This window comes from Rhamphochromis sp. 'chilingali', assembly GCF_963969265.1.
Source record: "Rhamphochromis sp. 'chilingali' genome assembly, chromosome: 3".
Classification (NCBI taxonomy): Eukaryota; Metazoa; Chordata; class Actinopteri; order Cichliformes; family Cichlidae; genus Rhamphochromis; species Rhamphochromis sp. 'chilingali'.
Window position 1 is genome coordinate 25,700,832 of NC_137931.1, and position 27,868 is coordinate 25,728,699.

The window sequence follows — 27,868 nt, forward strand, 5'->3', positions numbered from 1 at the left end:
ATAATGTTTTAATCGCTGTAGAGAAGTAAGAGCCAAAACCATACTTATCCAGAGCTTGAAATATAAATTCATGCTCCACCGTATCGAAGGCCTTGTAGAAGTCTAAAAATAATATGAAACCATTGCAATCTATGAGGTCAGAATAATCCAGAACATCTAAAACCAATCTGATATTGTTAGTTATGTGTCTTTTGGGCATAAAGCCAGATTGTGTTTCATCAACACTCAGAAAAATTATGGTTCTTAAGTGGTTCTTCAGATGTCTTTATGGTTCTTTAAAGAACCATCATACGTCAAAGAACCTTTTTATTTTGTGGATGGTTCTTCAGCTATTACAAATGGTTCTTTAAAGAACAAAAGGTTCTTTATCCTTAGCAATCTAAGTTTGATGGTGTAAATGGCATAAATATTTATTCACTATAATGAGGCTGTGAATTATACTGTGTGTTTTCTTTGTGTGCATGTGTGTGCGAAGGGGAAGGGCGGGATACCTGGCAATTACCCTTTAAGAGAAGATGGTAGGAAACTGAATATTCAAATAAAAGTTAGAAATATTTGCAAACAGTAGACACAATACACACATTCAAATACTGTACTTTAGTTTTAAATTTTAATAAAGCATTACCATTTTCTACTCCAAGGCATTACTTTTGAGATTATTATATATTTTTGAAAATACAGCATAATGATAATACTAATTATTGTAAACTTTACAAACCACCCAGCAGTATGTAAAGTCAAATTATAAGATACAAGTAAATAACAATTGCAGAACAGAATGTCAGTGTAATAAACACACACTTCGTTTTGACAAAGCACACTGCTTAGGTAAATGATCTGAGTAGTTGTTCATCACTGAGCAATTTGTTAATATGTGTTTCGAGCCAAATAAATGACAGGGAGAGAGAGTGACGTCAGAACAGGTCATACTGTAACCTCCCGGGAGCGGACGGAGGGGGTCAGTCGTTGGGATGCGCATGCGCAGACAGAGTGTGCGAGCGGCGGGCCTTGACCTTCGGGGAAAAAAAACTCACGGACTGTGACAGCGAAACAGATAACAGTCTTCAGTACCTGCTGGACTTTGAAGCTGTGGATTCTGGGATTGTTAGAAAAGGTAAAACATTTTCATTAAAACCTTATTACGGTTTTATTTTTGTTACTCGTCATTGTAGCTTGCTGTTGATGTTGTGCTAACAGTAGCGATTAGCTAGATACGTTAGCCGTTGAGGTCAACGCAATTTAGTATCCAACTGTTTTCTTAACAAAACCACTGTTATAATTAAGTGAAGCTGCTCCCAGCTAATTTGAACCTTTGGCTTCTAAAATATGTGGTTCAATTGCGTGCTGCGTACATAACCTAATGTCAGCTAGACCGAAATTAAAATGTAATATATTGTTAAAGTCACTAAAATGGCGCCTGAAGCCTGTTATGACGTGAGCTCTGTGTCTGCTCTAGAAACTCTGAAATTCTGTAGATCTGAGCCGTACATTAAATACTCACATGAACCTGTACCTTGAATTCTGTATGAGCTTTATAAAATACAGCTATGCATAAGTGTTTTGAATGAATAATTAGATTAGATGACTCTTTATTGTCTAATCGAATTATATAGAAATGAATAGAAATGTGACATGAGAAGGTGTGTCTTCCTGCATAACTTAGTTTCGGACTAGTTGACAAGTTATGCTCCGGTCATTTGATGTTTCCAAGGTAGATGTTCTTTTGTAATATAGTTAATTTTTTTGTATATTTCATTTATCCACCATCATACATACAAGCTAAGAAGAGGTCGTTATACTAACAAGAGGTATCAACGCCGGGCCAAAGTTCAGCACATGGTTAAAGTTTGTAATCCAGCCAGGGTGTAAATATCACTCAGCAGCCAGAGCTGAAGCAGGTAGCATCAACACATAAATCTACTCTACCCGGCTTAAATCACAAGAGCACCTCTGACCAAAAAGCTGTAGATTTTTCTTGTTTGCACAAATTAATCCAGATTCACATTAATTGTGTTCACAGCTCCAACAAAATGAGGAAGAGGAGGGGGAGAAACACAATTAGGTTGAATTACAATTGGATGGAAGGCGAGGACAAGGAGAAGGAAGCTTAGGATGAGGAGGAAGAGAAGCAGCAGGAGCATCTTTAGGGATCCCTATGATGTCATTGAGGTTTGTTTCATTAATATGGTCCTCTCACAAAGAACGATGACTTGTTTTAGTTCACGTACTTCCTGTATTAAATAGTGATGTGCAAAATGTTGTGAAAAACCATGGAGCAGGTACGTATAGTGCATCTGCAGGTAAATGAACATCAAATCTCTAAGACAGACTGAAATTTGTATATTTATCACCCTTATGATAAAACCCATGTCAGCCATTGGTTTATGGACTTTGTATTTTGAAGCCTCAACATTTTCTTTATTGCTGTTGCTATGTTGGGACCATATTAGGATGAGGGATCAGAATCTGGAGTCATGCACACTATTGTTTCATTTAGTGTGTATCCATAAGATTCGTACAGCAGATCCAAGTTGTGCCTTGAAAACAGGAAAGTCGTCTGCATAGAGGAGAACTGTAATAGCAGGCTTGTAAAAAGTGAGGCTTTGTGCACTCGTTTTACTTCTGTCACCCTGTTTTGATGCAGATTTCACTTGAAATCAGGCAAGAACTGGACTTATTTTTTTATGTGTTCTTGTGAATTGATTGTGTATCGCATATGTTTGATTTGACTTTCTGCAAGACAACAGTTGTCCGCTGGCCAAAAAAGTTTTCCAAATACCTCCACGTGATCAAGCCTGGATTTAGAAAAGAATAGCAAAAAAATCTGCACCTCCTGCTTCAGATGCAATTTGTGTTTCTGTGTTCAGAGGCAGCGGCGAGAGGGGAGACCTCGGCTCATCCAGCTGGAGAGCCTGACCAGGAGGAGTGGAACATTAACTCAGCTCTTCCAGGGCACCCTGCAGACTCGGCTGTTGGCATCGGCGAGGGATGACGTGAACGCCAAACTGGAGTCCATCACAGGTCAACTGCAGGTATGCGAGTCAGACCTTCTGAGGAGGGTTTCACTTTTCTCTTCTTTATAATTGACTCTTTTCTCGATCTCTTTCAGCTCCTTGTCTCAGAGTGGGAGGGGTTTGAAGCACAAAGGGAGGAACTTGTCGTTTGTTTGGCTGATATGGATGTCCGCCTGAGTGAGGTTGACCAGCTGACAGGAAACACCAGTGAAAAACTGAAACAACTGCAGGTGTGGGCTTGTTTTGATATGACATATACAGGGAGTGCAGAATTATTAGGCAAGTTGTATTTTTGAGGAATATTATTATTGAACAACAACCATGTTCTCAATGAACCCAAAAAACTCATTAATATCAAAGCTGAATGTTTTTGGAAGTAGTTTTTAGTTTGTTTTTAGTTTTAGCTATTTTAGGGGGATATCTGTGTGTGCAGGTGACTATTACTGTGCATAATTATTAGGCAACTTAACAAAAAACAAATATATACCCATTTCAATTATTTATTTTTACCAGTGACACCAATATAACATCTCCACATTCACAAATATACATTTCTGACATTCAAAAACAAAACAAAAACAAATCAGCGACCAATATAGCCACCTTTCTTTGCAAGGACACTCAAAAGCCTGCCATCCATGGATTCTGTCAGTGTTTTGATCTGTTCACCATCAACATTGCGAGCAGCAGCAACCACAGCCTCCCAGACACTGTTCAGAGAGGTGTACTGTTTTCCCTCCTTGTAAATCTCACATTTGATGATGGACCACAGGTTCTCAATGGGGTTCAGATCAGGTGAACAAGGAGGCCATGTCATTAGTTTTTCTTCTTTTATACCCTTTCTTGCCAGCCACGCTGTGGAGTACTTGGATGCGTGTGATGGAGCATTGTCCTGCATGGAAATCATGTTTTTCTTGAAGGATGCAGACTTCTTCCTGTACCACTGCTTGAAGAAGGTGTCTTCCAGAAACTGGCAGTAGGACTGGGAGTTGAGCTTGACTCCATCCTCAACCCGAAAAGGCCCCACAAGCTCATCTTTGATGATACCAGCCCAAACCAGTACTCCACCTCCACCTTGCTGGCGTCTGAGTCGGACTGGAGCTCTCTGCCCTTTACCAATCCAGCCACGGGCCCATCCATCTGGCCCATCAAGACTCACTCTCATTTCATCAGTCCATAAAACCTTAGAAAAACCAGTCTTGAGATATTTCTTGGCCCAGTCTTGACGTTTCAGCTTGTGTGTCTTGTTCAGTGGTGGTCGTCTTTCAGCCTTTCTTACCTTGGCCATGTCTCTGAGTATTGCACACCTTGTGCTTTTGGGCACTCCAGTGATGTTGCAGCTCTGAAATATGGCCAAACTGGTGGCAAGTGGCATCTTGGCAGCTGCACGCTTGACTTTTCTCAGTTCATGGGCAGTTATTTTGCGCCTTGGTTTTTCCACACGCTTCTTGCGACCCTGTTGACTATTTTGAATAAAACGCTTGATTGTTCGATAATCACGCTTCAGAAGCTTTGCAATTTTGAGACTGCTGCATCCCTCTGCAAGATATCTCACTATTTTTGACTTTTCTGAGCCTGTCAAGTCCTTCTTTTGACCCATTTTGCCAAAGGAAAGGACGTTGCCTAATAATTATGCACACCAGATATAGAGTGTTGATGTCATTAGACCACACCCCTTCTCATTACAGAGATGCACATCACCTAATATGCTTAATTGGTAGTAGGCTCTCGAGCCTATACAGCTTGGAGTAAGACAACATGCATGAAGAGGATGATGTGGACAAAATACTCATTTGCCTAATAATTCTGCACTCCCTGTATTTGATATGAAACATACGTCAGAGACATTATCCTAAACTGGACTAACAAAGGACCATGAGTACAACATGAAACGTACATTACATAGCGTAATGCTAAAGTTCATTGATCATTTTAATCATAAACTTGTTGTTGAAATATTTTTACTGAACATGCAAACATCTGCTGATGAAAATGTGTTGATTTATTGGTCTGTTATGAAGCTATTGCTATTTCTAATGTGTTTTATCACTTTCTGATGTTTTATTAATTAAACAATACATGTATTGTTGTGTTATCTGTAGCTATAGTATTTATATATATATTTATTTATAGTATAGCAAATATATTTAATTATTACTGTTTAAAACACTAATATGTGACATGTATTAGTAGTGATGTTGTGCTGAGGGTTAAAATGCCTTTTTGTCTTTTGGTAACTACAAAATGACAAACCATTAATATATGTCTATGCTGTGCTCGTATTTATTTTTACCCTACTCAAATTCAATTTATGATGCATTTTATTTTGAAAGATTTAAAATGTTTTTTTAAAGAACCACTCAAAAAAGGTTCTTTAAAATGGTTCTTTTAAAGAACCATTTGAAGGACCTTTTAAAAAATGGTTCTTTAAAGAACCATTTTTAAAAAGGTTCTTTGAAAAACCATTAAAGGTGCCCCAAAGAACCATTTCTTGATGGTTCTTTGGGGCACCTTTAAAGGTTCTTCAATGAACCACTGAAAGAAATGGTTCTTCAAAGAACCATTGTTTGAAAGGTTCTTTGTGGCACCAAAAAAGGTTCTTCTATGGCATCAGTCTAAAGAACCACTTTTGGTTCCAGTTGGCACCTTTATTTTTCTGAGTGAATAACAGAGTCAAGAACCATCTTAAGTCTGTTAGCTATAATTAGAGCAAATACTTTATAGTCATTATTTAGCAAGCTAATCGGTCTCCAATTATCAATCATTAATAGGTCCTTATTAGGCTTCGGGATCAATGTAGTCAAACCTTGATTCATCGTAGTGGGAAGCTGTTGGTTTCCTATGCTTTCTGCAAATACCTCAAGAAGAAAGGGAGACAACTCTTCAGAGAAAGTTTTATATAATTCAGCAGTAAGACCATCCGTACCTGGAGATTTATTATTTTTCAATAGCCCAATTGCAACTTTGACTTCTTCTAATGAGATGGGTTGATCACATAATATAGATTCTTCTTGGCTGATAGATTTAACATTCAGCGATTCTAAGAGATGATTTGCATCTTCCTGAGAAAATGTAGAACTATAAATTTCCTTATAGAAATGACTACAATATTTAGAGATTAATCTGTAATCCTCTGTTATAACTCCATTTATCATTAATTTGCTAATATTATTTATACTTGAGTGTTTCTTTTCTAAACTGAAGAAGTAATGGGAGTTACGCTCACCTTCTTCAAGCCATTTAGATCTTGATCTGATAAAAGCGCCTTTTGCTTTGTCTGTGTATAAACGATCTAATTTATCTTGTAATTTAGCAAGGTTCATTTTATCCTCTTCAGTTAAAGTGTCAATTCGTTTATTAGATAACTGTGTGATTTGAGAAATTATATTTTCTTCCTCCAATCTTTTGGATTTTGCATTAAGGCTGCCAATCTTTCTTAAATATTTGCCAATTTCAAATTTTAATAATTCCCAGTTATTACCATATTTTAAATCTTCTTGAGCTATAGACCAAAAGTTTGAGATCAGTTCTTTAAGATCCTTTTTCACATCGTCTTTTTGTAATAATGAGCTGTTGAGTTTCCAGTATGTAAATTTAACAACAGAAGAATTAGGTAGAGAAGTTAGATTTATTTTAATATATATGGCTTTATGATCTGTTGCTGGAGAAGGCCAAGCACCTACATCTATGCTATTGCTGTCAAAGCTCTCTGAGACTAACCAAAAGTCTATCCTTGAATGTCTCGAGTTAGAATTGTTGCACCAAGTAAACATTTTGGACTGAGGAAATTTGAATCTCCAAATGTCTGTAAGTTTCAGGCGTACCATAACAGCCTTCAATGTGGTATTAATTCTTTTCGAATGTCCTGGAGGAAATTTATCTAATTCAGCATCCATAATACAGTTAAAGTCTCCACCTAGTAATAATTTTGCATTTGGAAATTTATTTAACCAGCTAGATATTTTTTTTTCAATCGTCAAAAATAAATGATCATTTTCTAGCGGTACGGATCGGGTAGTGACACGGGGTTTCTCACGGAGTTCAGCCATTTTGAGCACTCAGCTTGTGTGCTGATGATGTTCTAGTATTACTTGTTGAATATTAAATGCACTAAAATTAGATGATGGAATAAGTTAATGTTGATCTTAAAGGTCATGAATCTACTTTATTTTGTTACATTTGATGCTCGAGCGGCACTGGATAGATGTCTGTGTGTATTCTTACTGTGCTGATACGTTACCACATACTGTAAAACTACAGCCTGTGGGTTTTTGTATATTCTTTTCATAATTTTATTCTGTACATTGAGTGTAAATAATATATTGCTTCATTGCTATGCAGTGTAAAGCAATGCTCCTTTAATTCAGTTAAAGGGCAATACTGTAAAAAAAAATCTACCATAGTTTATGGTTTATTTCTGATTTCTGATAGAAATGTGCACATTGATGATAGAATAAGCTGATTGTGACTTAAAGATTGCATTCATGATTAAGATGCACTGTATAGACTATAGTTAGAAATTAGAATTAATGTTTTGTGCTTGTTTTGTTATAGCACTTACATTATTTACACATGGCCATGTATATCATTAGAGTGTGAACTGAATTAGTAATAGTCCTGTTGTTTACAGGCTGGGTTTTTTTATGGGATCGTGAGACCTGGATCTCTTCCTGACGAGGAAGATGGCGAACCTTTCCCTTTGAACCGAACCACAGCCATTCTGAGTTGGCCCAGAAGGGCAGGTTGCTCTTCTCTCACGAACAATTGCAACAGTGCGGTAGGACGAAATCGCACCAATCACAAACTTTTGACCTATTGGATTTGACTTGACTGAACACTGACTATTAAGCCGGCAAGACTGACATATCTGAGCTGAGATAGGATTCTGACTGTTATTATTATTGCTGTCACTGTATTTTATTTTATGTTTTCATTCCTGTTCATGAAATGCTGTTAAATTGTTGCTAAATAGTTTAATACAATTCATAGCAACTTTACCTGTGGCTCCAGTCATTCTTCTCCACGCAACTCACTTTATCCCTCCTACGAATCTAGCTATTGGCCCATTCTCTCCATCTTACTTTAATTTCCCCTACCCTATCCTGTACTTGGCTACAGAAACCTCAAGGCCACTGGATGTTTGAAATTGCTACATGATGATGTGTTTCCCTCTTTATGCACTGAAGCTGGCACGTTCCCTGAGTTTTTCCAGCAAGATGGTGCACCACCACATTATGGGTGCCAGGTCTGAGCATTCCTAGATGAACAGTTTCCTGGAAAGTGGATTGGTCATGTCATGGGCCAGTTGAATGGCCCCCAAGATCTCCCGATCTGACCCCCTTAGACTTTTATCTTTGGGGTCATCTGAAGGCAATTGTCTATGGTGTGAAGATACGAGATGTGCAGCACCTGAAACTATGGATACTGGATGCCTGTGCTGGCATTTCTCCTGCGGTGTTGCTATCAGTGTGTGAAGAGTGGGAGAAGAGGGTTGCATTGACAATCCAACACAATGGGCAGCACATTAACCACTAACCCTCCTATGCAGGGAAAGACACATACACCGGTGGCGAGGCGGCCGCCGATCGACCGGTGGTGGCTAACGTGGAGCTCAATCGTGGATAAGGGAAACCGAAGGCAGGAGAAGCAGGCTGCTGCCGGTCCGAGCGTGAGGTGAACTGAATTTCAGGTAAGAAGTTACGAACTGCACTCTATTTGGGTCAGATATAAACCGAGTTTAGGTGTAGTTTATTTTCGTTGTGCTGACAGTTACAATAACTCGTTCTGCGTGCTAGCTAGCACGACAGCTGTGTGCACCTAAGTTACTGATGTTGAACTTTATGACAGCCTCCCCTGTCATTCTCTCGCCTGTTGAAACTTCAATCATGAAACTGATCAATGATCGGCTTTTCTCTCGTTTGTTCATTGCGCTAAACAACAGCAGCACGGTTAAGCTTGATCAGCTGTTGTTAGAATTCATTTAATTTTAATTTCTAGTATCAGCTGATGTTTGCTGGAGCCACAGCTGTAAAAAAGGGCTGGTCGAAACCAGGAGATGTCCTTACTGAATCATCAGAGCTGAACTGGTGATGGAGAAACAGGTTTACCTTTTAGGTGACATGAATGAGTTGAAGGAAAGTTATCAACTGTTTCTGAGAGACAAATAACACCAAGCTCCTTTTTTTGTGTAGCTGACAGCTGGTAACTGTGCAGGGGCGGATCTAGCAAAGCTTTTGCCAGGGGGCCAGGTAGGGCATTAACAGGGAGAGGGGGACACAAAGATATACTTTTCTTTCTTGCTCTCATATAAAATATTTACCTTTTATTAAATAGTTATCTGAATCTTACAACCAAAGTTTGTATAATAATACACAAGATTGGCTGTAGACCATTGTTAATCATTCAGAACACTGTGTAAAAATAACAAAAAACAAAAAGTGAATGCAAAAGTGCATAAATATTTATTTTACGTGTTTGATGTGTGTGGCAGGGCGTGGTCTGCAGTGCCGCTGCAGGGGAGGTGGACCCACGGGCGTAAAGTCTGTGCTCTCTCGGCTGGTTTTTTTTTGGTGTGTGTTGGGCTGTGAGTTGAAAAGCTACAGCCGGCTGTGTGGGTACACCAACCATGTGTGAAAAGTGGTCCATAACGTAATGCTTCAAAGCGTGTTCATGCAAACATTGTTGGGTCTGCCGTGGTACAATGGGACTTCTGCTCATGAACCTCTGTGCACAGCGTCTGCAAATCGGGGCTGTACGAAGTCACCTCATCTTTACACAAAACTGTAAGCTGTCATCTGTGAGGCGCGAGCGGTGTTTGTTTTTACCATAGTTCATGGTGGAGAATGGCTGCTCTGCTGAGTTTTGCTCTCTGTAGCCGTATGAATGGCAAACTACACTGATTAGCAGCAGCATAGGCAGACTTAAAAATTTTTCTGAAATTTTCGCTTTCTAGTATTTATTTAATATTTCTTTATGTTATAAAAATGACTTTGAATCCTGATAAAAATTCAAAATCATGGGTTAAAAATGAAAACAAGAGAACTAAGAATGTATTAATATTTGTTGCCAGAAAAACAGAAACTGTATATGTGCAACCAAAGTGCCGTTTTAATTCAGATGAAAAAAAAGGGATTTATTCATTCATTGTCCATTCAGGATCTTAAAAATGTGATAATAATAATGAAATAATACAAATAATGTAATAATAAGAATGATGTAATAATAATTAATGTAAATCTAAATAATATTGTCCTTCAGAGAAATAGTTTGTAGTCCTGAAGATGGAGAAGTTTACTCCCGCAGAGCGACTGGGACTGTCTGTGGTCATGATGGTTGAACCTCCAACGACTTTCCCAGCTTAGCCTCAGAGTGCTGCTGCTACTGTAGCAGCCACTCTTCTCCTCTGTACTCGTCAGGACTTGCATTGTCACATCTGGGGAACCCAGGCCCTGCTGGAGAGGAGAGCCTAGTCTGGATGCTGACCTGCTGCCTGTAATTATTAGCCTTTTTCAGGCTCTTGTTACGTTCTGGTCCCGGCAAGTAAATAAACGTAACAAATAGTTTGCCCCACTCACTTCCCACCCACGCACAAACCCCAACAACGACACCTTTTTCAAGTATTTAAGCAGCCATTTATTTTCATCGGCAGTGAGCAATGCCAAAACAATAAACAAAACTCCCTATAAAACAATCCCTACTCTTCCCTACACCAAAATAAAAAGAAGCCAAAACAAAAGACAAGTCACTTAACTAACTATCTAACGAAAAACAGGAGAAAACTTGTTCAACAAAAGAAAACGGCTTCTCACGGCTACTAGGCTGCGACAATGAAAGTTATACAGCAAAGGAACAAAAAGTGACCGCCACTTGTTAACTTATTTACAATTATTTACATGGCAAGGCTAGAGGTACACGTGAATACTCCAGCCTGCACTACAATGACACAACACACAACTCCCTGCTCATGGCAAAAAAAACACACGCGGTTCTCAATGGATGAGGGGATGGCACGGCGGGTGCCCCTTGGAGACCATCTGGGCGGGCTACCGGAAGACGGAAAACTGTGAGCAGGAACCGAAAACACCACTTTGTGTGTCAACACAAACTCATCAGCCCGTATAGCAGCAGCGGCGAGAGTCGTAACCTTCTGTTCATTTAAGTAGGTTACCACAGTGTCTGGTAGTTGGTTTTTAAACTCTTCCAACGTCACCAACTCACCCAGGTCATTCAAGGTTTTTACTGCTGTAGCATGACACCACTTATCAAACAGAGTTTTCTTTTCTCTGGCAAACTCCACATAGGTCTGGTTGGCGGATTTTTTCCCATTCCTAAATCTCTGCCTGTAAGCCTCTGGCACAAGCTCGTAAGCACGCAGGACAGCAGCCTTCACCATATCATAGTCAAAACTGTCCTCCAGAGAAAGAGCGGTGCACACCTCTTGAGCTTTCCCCACCAATCTACATTGGAGTAGAAGAGACCACACATCTTTTGGCCAGTGCAGCGCACCTGCGATACGCTCAAACACTGTGAAATACGAATCCACCTCAGTTTCCCGAAACGCCGGCACCATTTTGATGTGTTTACTCGCATCAAAGCCACCACCTGGCATCAAGGCCGGTGGCTGCGGAGATGGCGACTGCGGGGATAATGACTCCGGGGAGGGTGCCTGCGGGGATGGTGACTGGATGGTGAGCCCTGATCCTCAAGTGCATAGCTTCCACCTCCAACTGCTGTTTCTTTAGCTCCACCTCCTTAATGCGCAGCGTTACCCGCAGCTCCTCCGCAGAAGGGCTAGGTGGAGAAGGGAGATTTTTCAGTGGGGCAAAAACACCAGCAACAGACACACACACAGCCTGCACTACAATGACACAACACACAACTGACCGAGTCAACGGGGTTCCAAAAAGCACTCCCAGGTGACTGTCATCCGGACGTTAAGTACTGGAGGTGGTCCATCAATTATCCAGTCCGAAGATATGTAGAGACTCCACCCAGATACCTAGCAGCCACGCCCAGGTGTCCACCTCCTAGGAGAGAAAAAAGGGAAAATACCGCCAGCCATCCTCCGGTGGGAGGCACAACACCAACAAACACATCACTGGGTCATAACAGTTTCCCCCACCCAAAAAAAATCAAACATCCAACCCCACACAAAGATGTTTGATTTACGACCTAGAGAGGGCATCAATTCAATTCAATTCAATTTTATTTATATAGCGCCAAATCACAACAAAAGTCGCCTCAAGGCGCTTCATAGATACAGAGAAAAACCCAACAATCATATGACCCCCTATGAGCAAGCACTTTGGCGACAGTGGGAAGGAAAAACTCCCTTTTAACAGGAAGAAACCTCCGGCAGAACCAGGCTCAGGGAGGGGCGGCCATCTGCTGCGACCGGTTGGGGTGAGAGAAGGAAGACAGGATAAAGACATGCTGTGGAAGAGAGACAGAGGTTAATAACAGATATGATTCAATGCAGAGAGGTCTATTAATGCATAGTGAGTGAGAAAGGTGACTGGAAAGGAAAAACTCAATGCATCATGGGAATCCCCCGGCAGCCTACATCTATTGCAGCATAACAAAGGGAGGATTCAGGGTCACCTGGTCCAGCCCTAACTATATGCTTTAGAAAAAAGGAAAGTTTTAAGCCTAATCTTAAAAGTAGAGATAGTGTCTGTCTCCCGAATCCAAACTGGAAGCTGGTTCCACAGAAGAGGGGCCTGAAAACTGAAGGCTCTCCCTCCCATTCTACTTTTAAATACTCTAGGAACAACAAGTAGGCCTGCAGAGCGAGAGCGGAGCGCTCTAATAGGGTGATATGGTACTACAAGGTCATTAAGATAAGATGGGGCCTGATTATTTAAGACCTTGTATGTGAGGAGCAGGATTTTGAATTCAATTCTGGATTTAACAGGAAGCCAATGAAGGGAAGCCAAAACAGGAGAAATATGCTCTCTCTTTCTAGTCCCTGTCAGGACTCTTGCTGCAGCATTTTGGATTAGCTGAAGGCTTTTCAGTGAGTTTTTTGGACATCCTGATAATAATGAATTACAGTAGTCCAGCCTGGAAGTAATAAATGCATGAACTAGTTTTTCAGCGTCACTCTGAGACAGGATATTTCTAATTTTAGAGATGTTGCGCAAATGGAAGAAAGCAGTCTTACATATTTGTTTAATATGTGCGTTGAAGGACATGTCCTGGTCAAAAATGACTCCAAGGTTCCTCACAGCGTTACTGGAGGCCAAGGTAATGCCATCCAGAGTAAGAATCTGATTAGATACCATATTTCTAAGATTTTCAGGGCCGAGTACAATAACCTCAGTTTTATCTGAATTAAGAAGCAGAAAGTTAGCGGCCATCCAGGTCTTTATGTCTTTAAGACATTCCTGCAGTTTAACTAATTGGTGTGTGTTATCTGGCTTCATGGACAGATAGAGCTGGGTGTCATCTGCATAGCAGTGAAAAAGTATGCTATGTCTTCTAATGATGCTGCCTAAGGGAAGCATGTATAATGTAAACAGAATTGGTCCTAGCACTGAACCCTGTGGAACTCCATAATTAACCTCAGTGTGTGAAGAGGACTCTCCATTTACATGCACGAATTGGAGTCTATTAGATAGATATGATACAAACCACTGCAGTGCAGTACCTGTAATACCTACAGCATGTTCTAATCGCTCTAATAGGATATTATGATCAACAGTATCGAACGCTGCACTGAGGTCTAGCAGGACAAGCACAGAGATGAGTCCACTGTCAGAGGCCATAAGAAGATCATTTGTAACCTTCACTAAAGCTGTTTCTGTGCTGTGCTGAGCTCTGAAACCTGACTGAAACTCTTCAAATAAACCATTCCTCTGCAGATGATCTGTTAGCTGTTTGACAACTACTCTTTCAAGGATTTTTGATATGAAAGGAAGGTTGGAGATTGGCCTATAATTAGCTAAGACTGCTGGGTCTAGAGATGGCTTTTTGAGTAAAGGTTTAACTACAGCCAGCTTGAAGGCCTGTGGTACATAGCCGATTATTAGAGATAGGTTGATCATATTTAAGGTCATATGGGGTCTAAAAGACAGGTTGATGGTTTGGAGGAAGTAATTATTGAAGTTAACTCAGAAAGATCAATTGGAGAAAAAGAGTCTAACTTAATATCAATGGTACTAAGAGTAGCTGTAGATAATATTACATCTGTGGGATGATTATTGGTAATTTTTTCTCTAATGATAAAAATTTTATTTGTGAAGAAGTTCATGAAGTCATTACTAGTTAACGTTAAAGGGATGGTTGGCTCAAAAGAGCTCTGACTTTTTGTCAGCCTGGCTACAGTGCTGAAGAGAAACCTAGGGTTGTTCTTATTTTCTTCAATCAGTGATGAATAGTAAGATGTTCTGGCTTTGCGGAGGGCTTTCTTATAAAGCAGCAAACTATTTCTCCAGGCTAAATGATGATCCTCTAGATTTGTGACACGCCATTTCCTCTCCAGATTACGAGTCATCTGCTTTAGGGTACGTGTTTCAGAATTATACCACGGAGTCAGGTACTTCTGATTTGAGGCCTTAGTTTTCACAGGAGCTACAGTATCCAGAGTCGTACGTAGTGAGGAGGTGAAATTATTAACAAGATAATCGACCTCTGTTGGGGTAGCGTTCAGATAGCTACTCTGCTCTGTGTTGGTACAGGGCATTGAAGATGATAACAGTGGGTGGATTATATTCTTAAACTTAGTTACAGTGCTTTCAGAAAGACATCTACTTTGATAAAGTCTACTCTTCACCGCTGTGTAATCAATTATTGTAAAAGTAAATGTTATCAGGAAATGATCAGACAGCAGAGGGTTTTCAGGAAACACTGTTAAATGTTCAGGTTCGATGCCATATGTTAGAACAAGATCTAGAGTGTGATTAAAGTGGTGGGTGGGTTCTTTTACATTTTGAGAGAAACCAATTGAGTCTAATAACAGATTAAATGCCATGTTGAGGCTGTCATTTTTAGCATCTACATGGATGTTAAAATCACCCACAATAATTATTTTATCTGAGCTCAGAACTAAATTAGATATAAAGTCTGAGAAATCAGACAGAAACTCTGTGTAAGGCCCAGGTGGACGATAGATGATAACAAGTAAGACTGGTTTCTGAGTTTCACAGCTGGGGTGGACAATGTTAAGCATCAGGCTTTCAAATGAATTAAAAGTCTGTCTTGGTCTTTCATTAATTAATAGGCTGGTGTGAAAAATTGCTGCCACACCGCCCCCTCGGCCTGTGCTTCGAGATTTCTGGTAGTTAGAATGACTCGGGGGTGTTGATTCATTTAAACTAACATAATCATCCTGCTGCAACCAGGTTTCTGTAAGGCAGAGTAAATCAATTTGTTGATCAATTATTAAGTCATGTACTAACAGAGACTTGGAGGAGAGAGACCTAATATTTAATAATCCACATTTCACTGTTTTACTCTTTGGTTCAGATGTGGATACTGTATTGTTCTTTCTTTGTGATTGTTTATGTTTAAGTTGTTTGTTGCTGGTTTTTAGTTTGTTTTTTGTCTTTTTGGAAGCTGACACAGTCTCTATGGAGATGGGTTTTTGGGGGGGTAGCAGGAGGAGAGAAGCTGCAGAGAAGCGTGTAAGACTGCAACTCTGCTTCCTGGTCCCAACTCTGGATAGTCATCAGCCATAACATTCTCTAAGCTCTTATATATCGGATCTCAATGTTGAAATCCTGTAGGAGTAAGGACCAACGCATGAGGCGCTGGTTGCTGTTTTAGAAATTTTCTAGAAAAGAAACAGACTGGGTGGTCAATGCCATTTCCATCCTCCTGCACGAGCACTGCACCCGCCCCCAAAACACTGGCGTCCACCTCTGAATCCTTGGCCCCTCAGGAACCGCCCAGGGACACCAAAAGTCTCCAGATTGCGCTTTCGCTCCTCTGCCCACGTCAGTCTGAGCCCATTATCAGATGAGATGTTGTCAAAGAAAGACTTTGCTTTGTCATAGTAGCACTTTGGACCAAAATGATCCTCCCCCGAACTCAGCTGCAACCCCACCTTTTCTCTTCCCTCAGAATTCCCATCTTTTAGATTCAGCCCCTCCTGTAACTTCTTCTCAAGCGCCTCCTTAATGAATTGCGCGTTGGAGGAATCAAAATCAAAGTCTGTGTCAAATTTAAGGGGTGGGAGATGGAGCATTAGCCACCATCAGCTGGCCTCTTCTGCGGTTCCTGTGCCGTCGAGGTCCTTGTCTTTTTCTAGCAGGTGGCCTGGTTTCAGCATTTTGCTGCTGACTGTCCTGAAAAGTGACTCTACTTGGGTCTGATTGCATGGTGGCTTCAGTGACCCTTGTGGTTTGAATATTTGTTCTTCTCGTCCCCTTGGGCTGCCTCCTATTCTGCTGCTGCTGTTGCTGGGATCCACTCGCACCTCTCCTCTGCCTAAATGTCTTTACACTGACGGTTTGAACAGCCTTTGATGTGGCACGATCGAAACCACTGTTATCTGTAAGTGGTATATCAACTACTTCTGGCGACGGAAAAACTGTGCCGCCAGCTAGATCGTTTCCCAAGATGATGTCAATACCTGCAACCGGTAACTGGGGTCGCACCCCAAGCTTAACCTCACCAGACAAAAACTGAGATGAAAGCTGCACCAAGTGTAAAGGAACCCGTATTACACACATCCTAACTCCCCAGGCTAACACATCCGCCCCACAACAGGATTGAGCTGAAAACGGTAAGACCCCCTCACGAATGAGCGACTGTTTCGCACCAGTGTCTCGCAAAATACTGACAGGAGTCCGCCGATCTTCTCCTATCAAGGAAACAAAGCCGTTTGACACAAACGGCTTAAACTCCTTATCTACTTTATCATTTTCGGGTGCCATCACCTCCCCCCAGGTAGGAGAGTTTGTCTGTAGAAGGATTATTGGGGAAGGAGATGTACCCTCCCTGGTCATTTCTTTTCTCTTCAGAGCAGGGCAAACCGCAATAAGGTGTAAGGCAGAAACACCAGCAACAGCCCCCAGCTCAACCTCCCCCGCAGGACCCGGCTCACCAAACAACCCCTTGTCCGTCAACTGGACACACAGGAACTCCCTAAGCTCTTTCTTCTTCGCAGGACGCCTGTCTTTTTCAGGCTCTTCTCCACAGGACGCCTGTCTTTTTCAGGCTCTTCTCCACAGGACGCCTGTCTTTTTCAGGCTCTTCTCCACAGGACGCCTGTCTTTTTCAGGGACAATCTTCACCCACAAATTCATAAAGTCCTTGTGAAGGGTCAGTTTCTCAATGATTGTTCGCCCATGGTACCTGTGGAAGATTACAGTTGTCATTAATTTTCATTAATTGTGTAAACTCACAGAAAATAAAACATTGATGCACTTCAAACCCATTTAAAAGTACCCACCTGGCTTCAGGTGCAGCATCCCCTGCCATTCTAGAGGCAGCAATTAGAAATCTTTCAGTGAAGGTTCCTGTTTTCAGGGTGACGGCTGCTCCAAGTTTGTCAGCCAGCTGGTGCAGGTGTTGAGCCGTGCTATTCCTCACTGCAACACAGCGATGGCTGAGCAAGGACAATATTAGACACACAACTCAGTGAACATGATCTCTCTTTCATGTCTTCTAATAAAATCACTACAGCTTCTTCTCTCCTCTTACGTCAGTCCTGTGTTAAACAGAGCGCTCAGAATCCGTCCATGGCTGCAATTTTCCACCATGGCATCAAGCGCCAGATTGACCTCCTGATGTAGAAAGTTGTTGTTGGTCATTGCAAGCTTCAGCAATAGAGCTCGGCCTGTTGTTTCAACTTCTGGGTCCATTGTTCTCTGGAGCTGAATGTAGAGCTCATTGATGGCATGTATGGCCTCAAAGGCTATTGCTGAGCGTTGGTTTTTCACCTAAAATGTGAGTGAAAATCATCAGTTGAGGCTGTAGTATGCACTTGAAGGGAAACTAGCTGCATGAAACACATATAAGAAACATAAAGTGTGCAATACCTCCTCAATGAGGACCAGACACACTTCATGTAGTTTAGTCTTCAGGATGTCCGAGTGGTGCTTTGCCAGAGACTGAATAGTTTGCAACCCCTGTCTTTATTTCTTTATTTACACAACACAACATTGAACACGACTTCAGGAACACCACAAATAACACAGCCACATTATGCAGCACTGTTTCTGTGCAGTATTTAATGTCTCCTTACTACGTTTCTTACCAGTCGTCTGAAGACAGCAGACTAAAGCTGTGGGACAGGCTCTCTACAGGTGTAGCTACAGGCGGGAGTTTGACCCTGCTCTCTCTTGGATTATTCTGACTGCACTGACTGTCTGCTTTCTTGTCTGATAATCAACGAGGTTAGTAAAAAGAAACTGTCATTTCTTCTAATTCGAAGCATGATGCAATGATTAATTGTTCATTAAAATCTTTTTAAAAAATCTCTTAATTTAAAGTTTGATTATTCAGCATCTTCTACAGTTACTGAGGAAAACCACTTACCGTCTATAGGGACGACTTTTGCACGGCGCAGCAGCGTCCCAGGCCGAGGTCCTCGTTTTTGCGGTATGGGAGGGAACTGTTGGAGGTTTTGGAGTCAAAGGCTTTACTGCAGTAAATGTTTTGGCTGGTACTGTGTGTCCAGGTGAGGTTACAATCCCATCCTGGAAATGCTGCAGTTTTTCCAAAATAGGCCCAAATTTGTCTTTTGCTGTCAAGACTCTTATTCCACGAATGACCTTCGTGTCTGTTTAGACAAAAAAATAACTAAATAACTACAAATTGACATCTTACAAAAACAACAATAAACATTTTTCTTCCTGATTTTTTTTCTTCAAAAAAGCATATAAAATGAATGGACAGCAAGAATGTGTAATTTAGCATTAAAATAGATAATCTACAGTGTCAAATTTTAAAATCTAAACTAACTGATTAACAGCAGGTGTAACCACTAAAGAAAAGCATCACCTTTGAACCGACCTGCTCCTGAATGTTTAGCAGAGAAAACAGGCAATTGCGATGGACAAGCTGCTCGAGGAGGTGGAGGAACTGGAGTGAGCGGTGTCATCTCAACAGGACTAACAATGAAAGGAATGGCCCTCAGATCACTTGGTGTGTGTGTGTGTCTGCAGAGCTGAGGCTACTCAGACTTCTTTCAGGGTCCTCCTGATTCCAAAAGGGGTCATCCAAACAGTTCCAGCTTCCCTGGACTATCTCTGGAGAGCCTGCGCATTGCTCAGGTAAAGGTGGGAGTTGCACAGCATAATCTCTGGGTCTCTGTGCGATATGCAATGTGTCTGCCTGTTGAAAGAACACATTTGTCTTACTGCTCTGAGCTTTGTGAAAGTCCAGGATCCTGGACTCTGTGGTGAAGCGCTGACAGTTGCTCTGTCTACAGTGACTTACACAAAAATTACACTGTGCAAAGCAGCAAAATATAACACATCTCTCAGAAACATTTACATTTGATCAGCAGAGAAGTCAAGAATGAGTATGTTTAGTTACTTACATCTCCACCTGTGCGTCCCCTTGTCCGTCAACTGGACACACAGGAACTCCCTAAGCTCTTTCTTCTTCGCAGGACGCCTGTCTTTTTCAGGCTCTTCTCCACAGGACGCCTGTCTTTTTCAGGCTCTTCTCCACAGGACGCCTGTCTTTTTCAGGGACAATCTTCACCCACAAATTCATAAAGTCCTTGTGAAGGGTCAGTTTCTCAATGATTGTTCGCCCATGGTACCTGTGGAAGATTACAGTTGTCATTAATTTTCATTAATTGTGTAAACTCACAGAAAATAAAACATTGATGCACTTCAAACCCATTTAAAAGTACCCACCTGGCTTCAGGTGCAGCATCCCCTGCCATTCTAGAGGCAGCAATTAGAAATCTTTCAGTGAAGGTTCCTGTTTTCAGGGTGACGGCTGCTCCAAGTTTGTCAGCCAGCTGGTGCAGGTGTTGAGCCGTGCTATTCCTCACTGCAACACAGCGATGGCTGAGCAAGGACAATATTAGACACACAACTCAGTGAACATGATCTCTCTTTCATGTCTTCTAATAAAATCACTACAGCTTCTTCTCTCCTCTTACGTCAGTCCTGTGTTAAACAGAGCGCTCAGAATCCGTCCATGGCTGCAATTTTCCACCATGGCATCAAGCGCCAGATTGACCTCCTGATGTAGAAAGTTGTTGTTGGTCATTGCAAGCTTCAGCAATAGAGCTCGGCCTGTTGTTTCAACTTCTGGGTCCATTGTTCTCTGGAGCTGAATGTAGAGCTCATTGATGGCATGTATGGCCTCAAAGGCTATTGCTGAGCGTTGGTTTTTCACCTAAAATGTGAGTGAAAATCATCAGTTGAGGCTGTAGTATGCACTTGAAGGGAAACTAGCTGCATGAAACACATATAAGAAACATAAAGTGTGCAATACCTCCTCAATGAGGACCAGACACACTTCATGTAGTTTAGTCTTCAGGATGTCCGAGTGGTGCTTTGCCAGAGACTGAATAGTTTGCAGGCCCTGTCTTTTCTTAATCCTGTATTTACACAACACAACATTGAACACGACTTCAGGAACACCACAAATAACACAGCCACATTATGCAGCACTGTTTCTGTGCAGTATTTAATGTCTCCTTACTACGTTTCTTACCAGTCGTCTGAAGACAGCAGACTAAAGCTGTGGGACAGGCTCTCTACAGGTGTAGCTACAGGCGGGAGTTTGACCCTGCTCTCTCTTGGATTATTCTGACTGCACTGACTGTCTGCTTTCTTGTCTGATAATCAACGAGGTTAGTAAAAAGAAACTGTCATTTCTTCTAATTCGAAGCATGATGCAGTGATTAATTGTTCATTAAAATCTTTTTAAAAAATCTCTTAATTTAAAGTTTGATTATTCAGCATCTTCTACAGTTACTGAGGAAAACCACTTACCGTCTATAGGGACGACTTTTGCACGGCGCAGCAGCGTCCCAGGCCGAGGTCCTCGTTTTTGCGGTATGGGAACTGTTGGAGGTTTTGGAGTCAAAGGCTTTACTGCAGTAAATGTTTTGGTTGGTACTGTGTGTCCAGGTGAGGTTACAATCCCATCCTGGAAATGCTGCAGTTTTTCCAAAATAGGCCCAAATTTGTCTTTTGCTGTCAAGACTCTTATTCCACGAATGACCTTCGTGTCTGTTTAGACAAAAAAATAACTAAATAACTACAAATTGACATCTTACAAAAACAACAATAAACATTTTTCTTCCTGATTTTTTTTTTCTTCAAAAAAGCATATAAAATGAATGGACAGCAAGAATGTGTAATTTAGCATTAAAATAGATAATCTACAGTGTCAAATTTTAAAATCTAAACTAACTGATTAACAGCAGGTGTAACCACTAAAGAAAAGCATCACATTTGAACCGACCTGCTCCTGAATGTTTAGCAGAGAAAACAGGCAATTGCGATGGACAAGCTGCTCGAGGAGGTGGAGGAACTGGAGTGAGCGGTGTCATCTCAACAGGACTAACAATGAAAGGAATGGCCCTCAGATCACTTGGTGTGTGTGTGTCTGCAGAGCTGAGGCTACTCAGACTTCTTTCAGGGTCCTCCTGATTCCAAAAGGGGTCATCCAAATAGTTCCAGCTTCCCTGGACTATCTCTGGAGAGCCTGCGCATTGCTCAGGTAAAGGTGGGAGTTGCACAGCATAATCTCTGGGTCTCTGTGCGATATGCAATGTGTCTGCCTGTTGAAAGAACACATTTGTCTTACTGCTCTGAGCTTTGTGAAAGTCCAGGATCCTGGACTCTGTGGTGAAGCGCTGACAGTTGCTCTGTCTACAGTGACTTACACAAAAATTACACTGTGCAAAGCAGCAAAATATAACACATCTCTCAGAAACATTTACATTTGATCAGCAGAGAAGTCAAGAATGAGTATGTTTAGTTACTTACATCTCCACCTGTGCGCTTTCTCTGAATCAAATCTTCAAAGCGATGGAAAAAGTTATCTGATGTCTTTTCAGACATGCCTGAGATAAAAAGTGAACAAATTGTTTAGAAATAGAAAGTTAGTGAGTGCTGCTCAGTGTGTGAGTGGCAAGTTCTAACTGAGCTGCTCAGTAAATAACTGTTATGATGTGGAACTCACAGAGCATTTTTTGAAAATATTCATATATATACACTATTTTGTGTTTACAAAAATATCAGACATGTCTAAATCAAAGGCAGCTTATGATCTCTAATTATGATCTTTAATCAACAAATTTAAATAGACGTCCTAATCACAGCTTCTAAAACTAGACAACACTATACTGATAAATTCATATAAAACAGCAAAAAGGAGATAAAAGCACTGTCATAAATAGAGAAATAAGTACAGTAAATAAATAAATACAGTTTTTTAAAAATACAGAAAAAAAACATGTGTCATTTGTTACAACGACAACAAAATAGCAGCTTGGACAAAGCTGTTTCTTCAAGCTTCGCCTGCATTTACGGGCTGCAAACCTATGTCCCACAGGAAGAAGCTGAAATCCTCCAATAAGGGGTGGGAGTCATTTAAAGTAGAGTAACTCATCCTCTACAACTGCCTAGTATTCAAGGACTCTATGTTAAGATGCTCTAACAGTACAGTACCTTCAGAAACGCCTCAAATTTCTTAGATACTGAAAATTAAATCTCTTCTCAGGAACCTTTTCTCCATTCAGTAGAAGTAGATCTAGTATTCATTTTAAAGTTCTAATGAAGACAGCAGACTAAAGCTGTGGGACAGGCTCTCTACAGGTGTAGCTACAGGCGGGAGTTTGACCCTGCTCTCTCTTGGATTATTCTGACTGCACTGACTGTCTGCTTTCTTGTCTGATAATCAACGAGGTTAGTAAAAAGAAACTGTCATTTCTTCTAATTCGAAGCATGATGCAGTGATTAATTGTTCATTAAAATCTTTTTAAAAAATCTCTTAATTTAAAGTTTGATTATTCAGCATCTTCTACAGTTACTGAGGAAAACCACTTACCGTCTATAGGGACGACTTTTGCACGGCGCAGCAGCGTCCCAGGCCGAGGTCCTCGTTTTTGCGGTATGGGAACTGTTGGAGGTTTTGGAGTCAAAATAGGCCCAAATTTGTCTTTTGCTGTCAAGACTCTTATTCCACGAATGAACTTCGTGTCTGTTTAGACAAAAAATAACTAAATAACTACAAATTGACATCTTACAAAAACAACAATAAACATTTTTCTTCCTGATTTTTTTTTTCTTCAAAAAAGCATATAAAATGAATGGACAGCAAGAATGTGTAATTTAGCATTAAAATAGATAATCTACAGTGTCAAATTTTAAAATCTAAACTAACTGATTAACAGCAGGTGTAACCACTAAAGAAAAGCATCACCTTTGAACCGCAATTGCGATGGACAAGCTGCTCGAGGAGGTGGAGGAACTGGAGTGAGCGGTGTCATCTCAACAGGACTAACAATGAAAGGAATGGCCCTCAGATCACTTGGTGTGTGTGTGTCTGCAGAGCTGAGGCTACTCAGACTTCTTTCAGGGTCCTCCTGATTCCAAAAGGGGTCATCCAAACAGTTCCAGCTTCTCTGGACTCTCTGTGGAGAGCCTGCGCATTGCTCAGGTAAAGGTGGGAGTTGCACAGCATAATCTCTGGGTCTCTGTGCGATATGCAATGTGTCTGCCTGTTGAAAGAACACATTTTGTCTTACTGCTCTGAGCTTTGTGAAAGTCCAGGATCCTGGACTCTGTGGTGAAGCGCTGACAGTTGCTCTGTCTACAGTGACTTACACAAAAATTACACTGTGCAAAGCAGCAAAATATAACACATCTCTCAGAAACATTTACATTTGATCAGCAGAGAAGTCAAGAATGAGTATGTTTAGTTACTTACATCTCCACCTGTGCGCTTTCTCTGAATCAAATCTTCAAAGCGATGGAAAAAGTTATCTGATGTCTTTTCAGACATGCCTGAGATAAAAAGTGAACAAATTGTTTAGAAATAGAAAGTTAGTGAGTGCTGCTCAGTGTGTGAGTGGCAAGTTCTAACTGAGCTGCTCAGTAAATAACTGTTATGATGTGGAACTCACAGAGCATTTTTTGAAAATATTCATATATATACACTATTTTGTGTTTACATGGCAACGGGAGGAAACAACCCGGCAAAATAACACATGACAGCGAGATAAATTTATATTGGCATGTGTATTCAGAGTGTTACCACTATTCTAGGATTTCTATTGTCAGAATAATATTTGTGACTTTAGACCTTTATTTAAACTGTAGACTTGCTTGAACTTAAGAAAGTAGAAGGTTGGTTTGTTATGCTTCAAGGTTGGATTTTATTAATGAAAACATTAACGGGAAAAATGTTAACAAGCAAACAAACCTGTTTGATACCCATGAATGTGGGAAGGCTTTGAAGTCGATCATTTTACAGCAAGAAAGATTATTCGCAAGTTAAAAAATCAAAAATTATCTTATATCTTATCTAACTATGAAGATGATGTTCTGGATAATCTCTACATGGACTTTTGGTATGTGTTTTACTATAGAAGATGATCAGTAATCTGTCTCATTCTCAGGTTTTGCAGCTAAACTCATCTGATTTATAACTAATTTACAGATAATCTGGGATGGAACAGATGTTGACCTGGATCCTCAAACTCCTGGAAAGCCACTGACAGGTCAAAATAAGTAAGCATATAAAACATGAAGTGTTTGTGAGGTTCATCTGCAGCACCTTTGTCTCTGTGAAATGTTTGCTAATTTAACATTTTCCCTCCTAAACAGGAAGGAGTTTGTGGAGGCCTATGTGAATCATGCCTTCAACACATCAGTGGAGAATCTGTTCCAGGAGTTCAAGCGAGGCTTCTTCCTGGTGTGTGAGCAGGATTTGGTGAGGCTGTTTTGACCAGAGGAGCTGCAGGGAGTGCTGGTCGGCCAGGACGTGCATGACTGGGAAAAGTTCAAACAGGTACAGTCAGCCAAACAGACACAGGCTGTAGTTTCACAGCTGTCCTGTAGAACAATAACTGTGTACTGCATACTGTCAAAAGCATTCAGTTGGCTGCTTTAACACAAATATGAACTTGAGTCACATCTCAGTCTTAATCCAGACTTTTGTATGATAGTATAATATAATAGTCAGCCCACCCTTCGCAGCTATAACTGCTTCCACTCTTCTGGGAAAGCTTTCCACAAGGTTTAGGTGTGTTTATGGGAATTTTTTGACTATTCTTCCAGAGGTGCATTTGTGGTGTCAGACACTGACGTTGGAGGAGAAGGCCTGGCTCACAGTTGCTGCTCTAATTCATCCCAAAGATGTTCTATCAGGTTGAGGTCAGGACTCTGTGCAGGCTAGTCCAGTTCTTCTACACCAAACTCACTCATCCATGTCTTTATGGACCTTGTATTGTGCACTGGTGCCCAGCCATGTGCACACATGCCCACACTTTACACTTGGCACAGTGCAGTCAGACAAGTACTTCTGGCAACCACCAAACCCTGACACATCCATCGGATTGCCAGTCAGAGAAGTGTGATTCGTCACTCCAGTAAACACATCTCCACTGCTTTAGAGTCCAGTGTTGAGATGCTTAAATCACTCCATCTGACGCTTTGCATTGTGTTTGTCAGTGTAAGGCTGGGATGCAGCTGCTCAGCCATGGAAATCAATGAAGTTTGGACATCTGTAACAACAGCAGACTGCAGATATTGGTGACTTAAGTGCACTATGAGCCTTAGCATCAGCTGACTAGCTGTCATTTCCAATTACTTCCACTTTGTTATAATATCACTAACAGCTGACTATGGAATATTTAATAGCGAGGAAATTTCATGACTGGACTTGTTGCACTGGTGCATCCTATCACATTACCATGCTGGAATTCATTCAGTTCCTGAGAGCGACTCGTCCTTTCACACATGTTTGTAGAAGTAGTCTGCATGCCTAGGTGCTTGATTTAATACACCTGTGTCCATGGAAGTGATTGGAACACATTAATTGAATGATTTGGATGTGTTAGGGAATACTTTTGGCAACATAGTGTATGCCTGACCTTACAAACTCTATGATTATAACAGTCATTTTCACTGTTTTCAGAACACAAGTTATGGTTGGAGATATCATGACCGCCACCCCACCATACAGATGTTTTGGGAGGTATTTGATGAACTAACTGAAGAGCAGAGGAAAGATTTCCTTCGTAAGTACTTGCTGAAGCCTCCATTATGATATGTTACTGAAATCACACTGTATCATATAAAACATTAGATTTTTCTGCACTTTACCAAGATACATTAGAGAGCAGCATTGTTCTGATTAATATACTGTAAAGCTGCTTCTAGCTGGTGGACTGAGCCGCCTCACCTTTCACCTGGCTCACGTCACACACCTGGAGAGACTCGACCTCCACCTGTGTTGCCTCACGCGAGATGATCTAGAGGCTCTGAGTCAGTTGCTACCAATCTCACACGCCGGACACTAATCGCATGCTCGCTGCAGCAGTCATGTGACTCGTTGTTTTTCAGTCCAGGTGCTGCCCTCTCTCACTGCACTGACCGAGCTTGATGTGTCATCCAATAAGGAAGTGGGAGGTGTGGTCCACCTGCTGGTCTCCGCCCTCCCTGCGACACAAATGAGGAGGCTGCCATTCAACAGCTGCTACATGAGCAACGAGTCCTTCACTGCTCTGGGTAACACACACACACACACACACACACACACACACACACACACACACACACACACACACACACACACACACTTGTTTATTTATAGAAGTTTTCCTTCAAGTCATTCTCCCTGAATACCTCTTCCACCCTCTAGCCTGAAATGGTGAAAACTTTGTGTTTATGCATCAGCCCTGGCGGTGTCCTATCTGCGCACGGTGGATATTTCCTGGTGTAAAGTGGTTGGCGGTCACTTGGCGCTCCTGCTGGATGCTCTGCAGCCATCAGTCGTCAGCGAGCTCCGTCTTTGCAGCTGCGAGCTCACCACTGATGACATGCAACATCTGGGTAACTAACACACAATGACATTATACTTTTTCTTTTTTGGTCTGTAGTGGATCATTAGGCTGCATAAATGTATATTAAGACAAGTAAAGCCTGAAGGAAATTGATATTTCTTTCATTTATTTCATGCTGCCAGCATCTGTAGCTGTCGTATAAAACAAAACAATGAAACTATTCGGTGTTATTTTTGTCTCCATCAGAAACATTGTGAACAAAACAGTAAAGTGAACAGGCATAAAGTGATCAGTTATCAATGGGTCCTCTTCCTCTGTGCAGCTGCCGTGTGCAGACGGGGCTGTCTCTCCTCACTCCGTGCACTGGATCTGTCCTACAACAGCTTGGTGGGAGACAACGGTTGGTGCAGTCTGTTTGCAGCAGGAGGTCTGGGCTCTCTGGAAGACGTGGATGTCAGTTTGCGACCTTCAACCTCTGCTCCGTGCTCAGCCTGGCTGCCCGCTCTGCTCCGAGCTCTGCCTCAAATGCCGGCGCTGGCTCGACTGGCCATGCAGAGGTGGACAGCTGACTGTCAGGAGAGAGAGCAGCTGAGGTACTGTCTGAAAAAGAGGAGCGTCCTGCTGGAAAGGGATCCAGATTTACAAGACACATCATCAACATGTAAAGGGAACAGTCAGGAGAGCCTAGAAGAGAGTCAGCCTGAGGAGATTGGAGCGGACCGCACTGGAATTTACTGTCAAAGAGCGACCCACTTTGTTGCTTTATTATTATTTTTTTAAGTCTCTGTTACCACAAGAAGGTCAGTGTTGACGTCAGCTGCATCACGTCTGATGTAAACTGTGTCACACGTGATGGTTTCAGGGAATACTGGGAACTTACAGAGTTAAGCACAGCTGGTGTGGGTTATCATATTTGTCGTCT

General features: G+C 41.4%; 2 protein-coding genes, 1 long non-coding RNA gene and 1 pseudogene across 6 annotated transcripts; 2 read left to right on the plus strand and 2 right to left on the minus strand.

The window, feature by feature from the left end:
• The first annotated feature begins 237 nt into the window (after positions 1–237).
• Positions 238–24,624, plus strand: LOC308393403 (uncharacterized protein). 3 transcript variants are annotated; one of them, XM_080877143.1, is made up of 5 exons: positions 238–1,114; positions 2,021–2,169; positions 2,868–3,032; positions 3,110–3,244; positions 7,645–8,114. In XM_080877143.1, the coding sequence occupies exons 2-5, from the start codon at positions 2,113–2,115 to the stop codon at positions 7,837–7,839; spliced, it is 552 nt and encodes a 183-aa protein (XP_080733269.1). In that variant the 5' UTR covers positions 238–1,114; positions 2,021–2,112; the 3' UTR covers positions 7,840–8,114. The 3 variants fall into 3 exon arrangements, with proteins under 3 accessions (XP_080733269.1, XP_080733271.1, XP_080733270.1); XM_080877145.1 differs by lacking the exons at positions 238–1,114; positions 7,645–8,114 and adding exons at positions 8,563–8,703; positions 24,600–24,624 and having other exon boundaries at positions 1,759–2,169; XM_080877144.1 differs by lacking the exons at positions 238–1,114; positions 7,645–8,114 and adding exons at positions 8,563–8,703; positions 18,220–18,473 and having other exon boundaries at positions 1,759–2,169.
• Positions 14,180–20,500, minus strand: LOC308393400 (annotated as a pseudogene). The gene is made up of 10 exons (XR_013974776.1): positions 20,418–20,500; positions 20,080–20,318; positions 19,829–19,984; positions 19,504–19,731; positions 18,963–19,295; positions 18,498–18,741; positions 17,999–18,100; positions 17,661–17,899; positions 17,410–17,565; positions 14,180–17,312 (listed from the first exon to the last, which is right to left on the minus strand). The product of XR_013974776.1 is annotated as an uncharacterized misc_RNA (transcript).
• LOC308393408 lies at positions 23,063–26,585 on the minus strand. Its single transcript, XR_013970973.1, has 4 exons — positions 26,346–26,585; positions 23,868–23,944; positions 23,361–23,658; positions 23,063–23,138 (listed from the first exon to the last, which is right to left on the minus strand). It is a non-coding gene; the product is annotated as an uncharacterized lncRNA (long non-coding RNA).
• Positions 24,534–27,860, plus strand: LOC308393402 (leucine-rich repeat-containing protein 31-like). Its single transcript, XM_080877142.1, has 7 exons — positions 24,534–24,670; positions 24,767–24,950; positions 25,220–25,315; positions 26,079–26,181; positions 26,507–26,671; positions 26,840–26,995; positions 27,269–27,860. The coding sequence occupies exons 3-7, from the start codon at positions 25,298–25,300 to the stop codon at positions 27,724–27,726; spliced, it is 900 nt and encodes a 299-aa protein (XP_080733268.1). The 5' UTR covers positions 24,534–24,670; positions 24,767–24,950; positions 25,220–25,297; the 3' UTR covers positions 27,727–27,860.
• Positions 27,861–27,868: the final 8 nt, after the last annotated feature.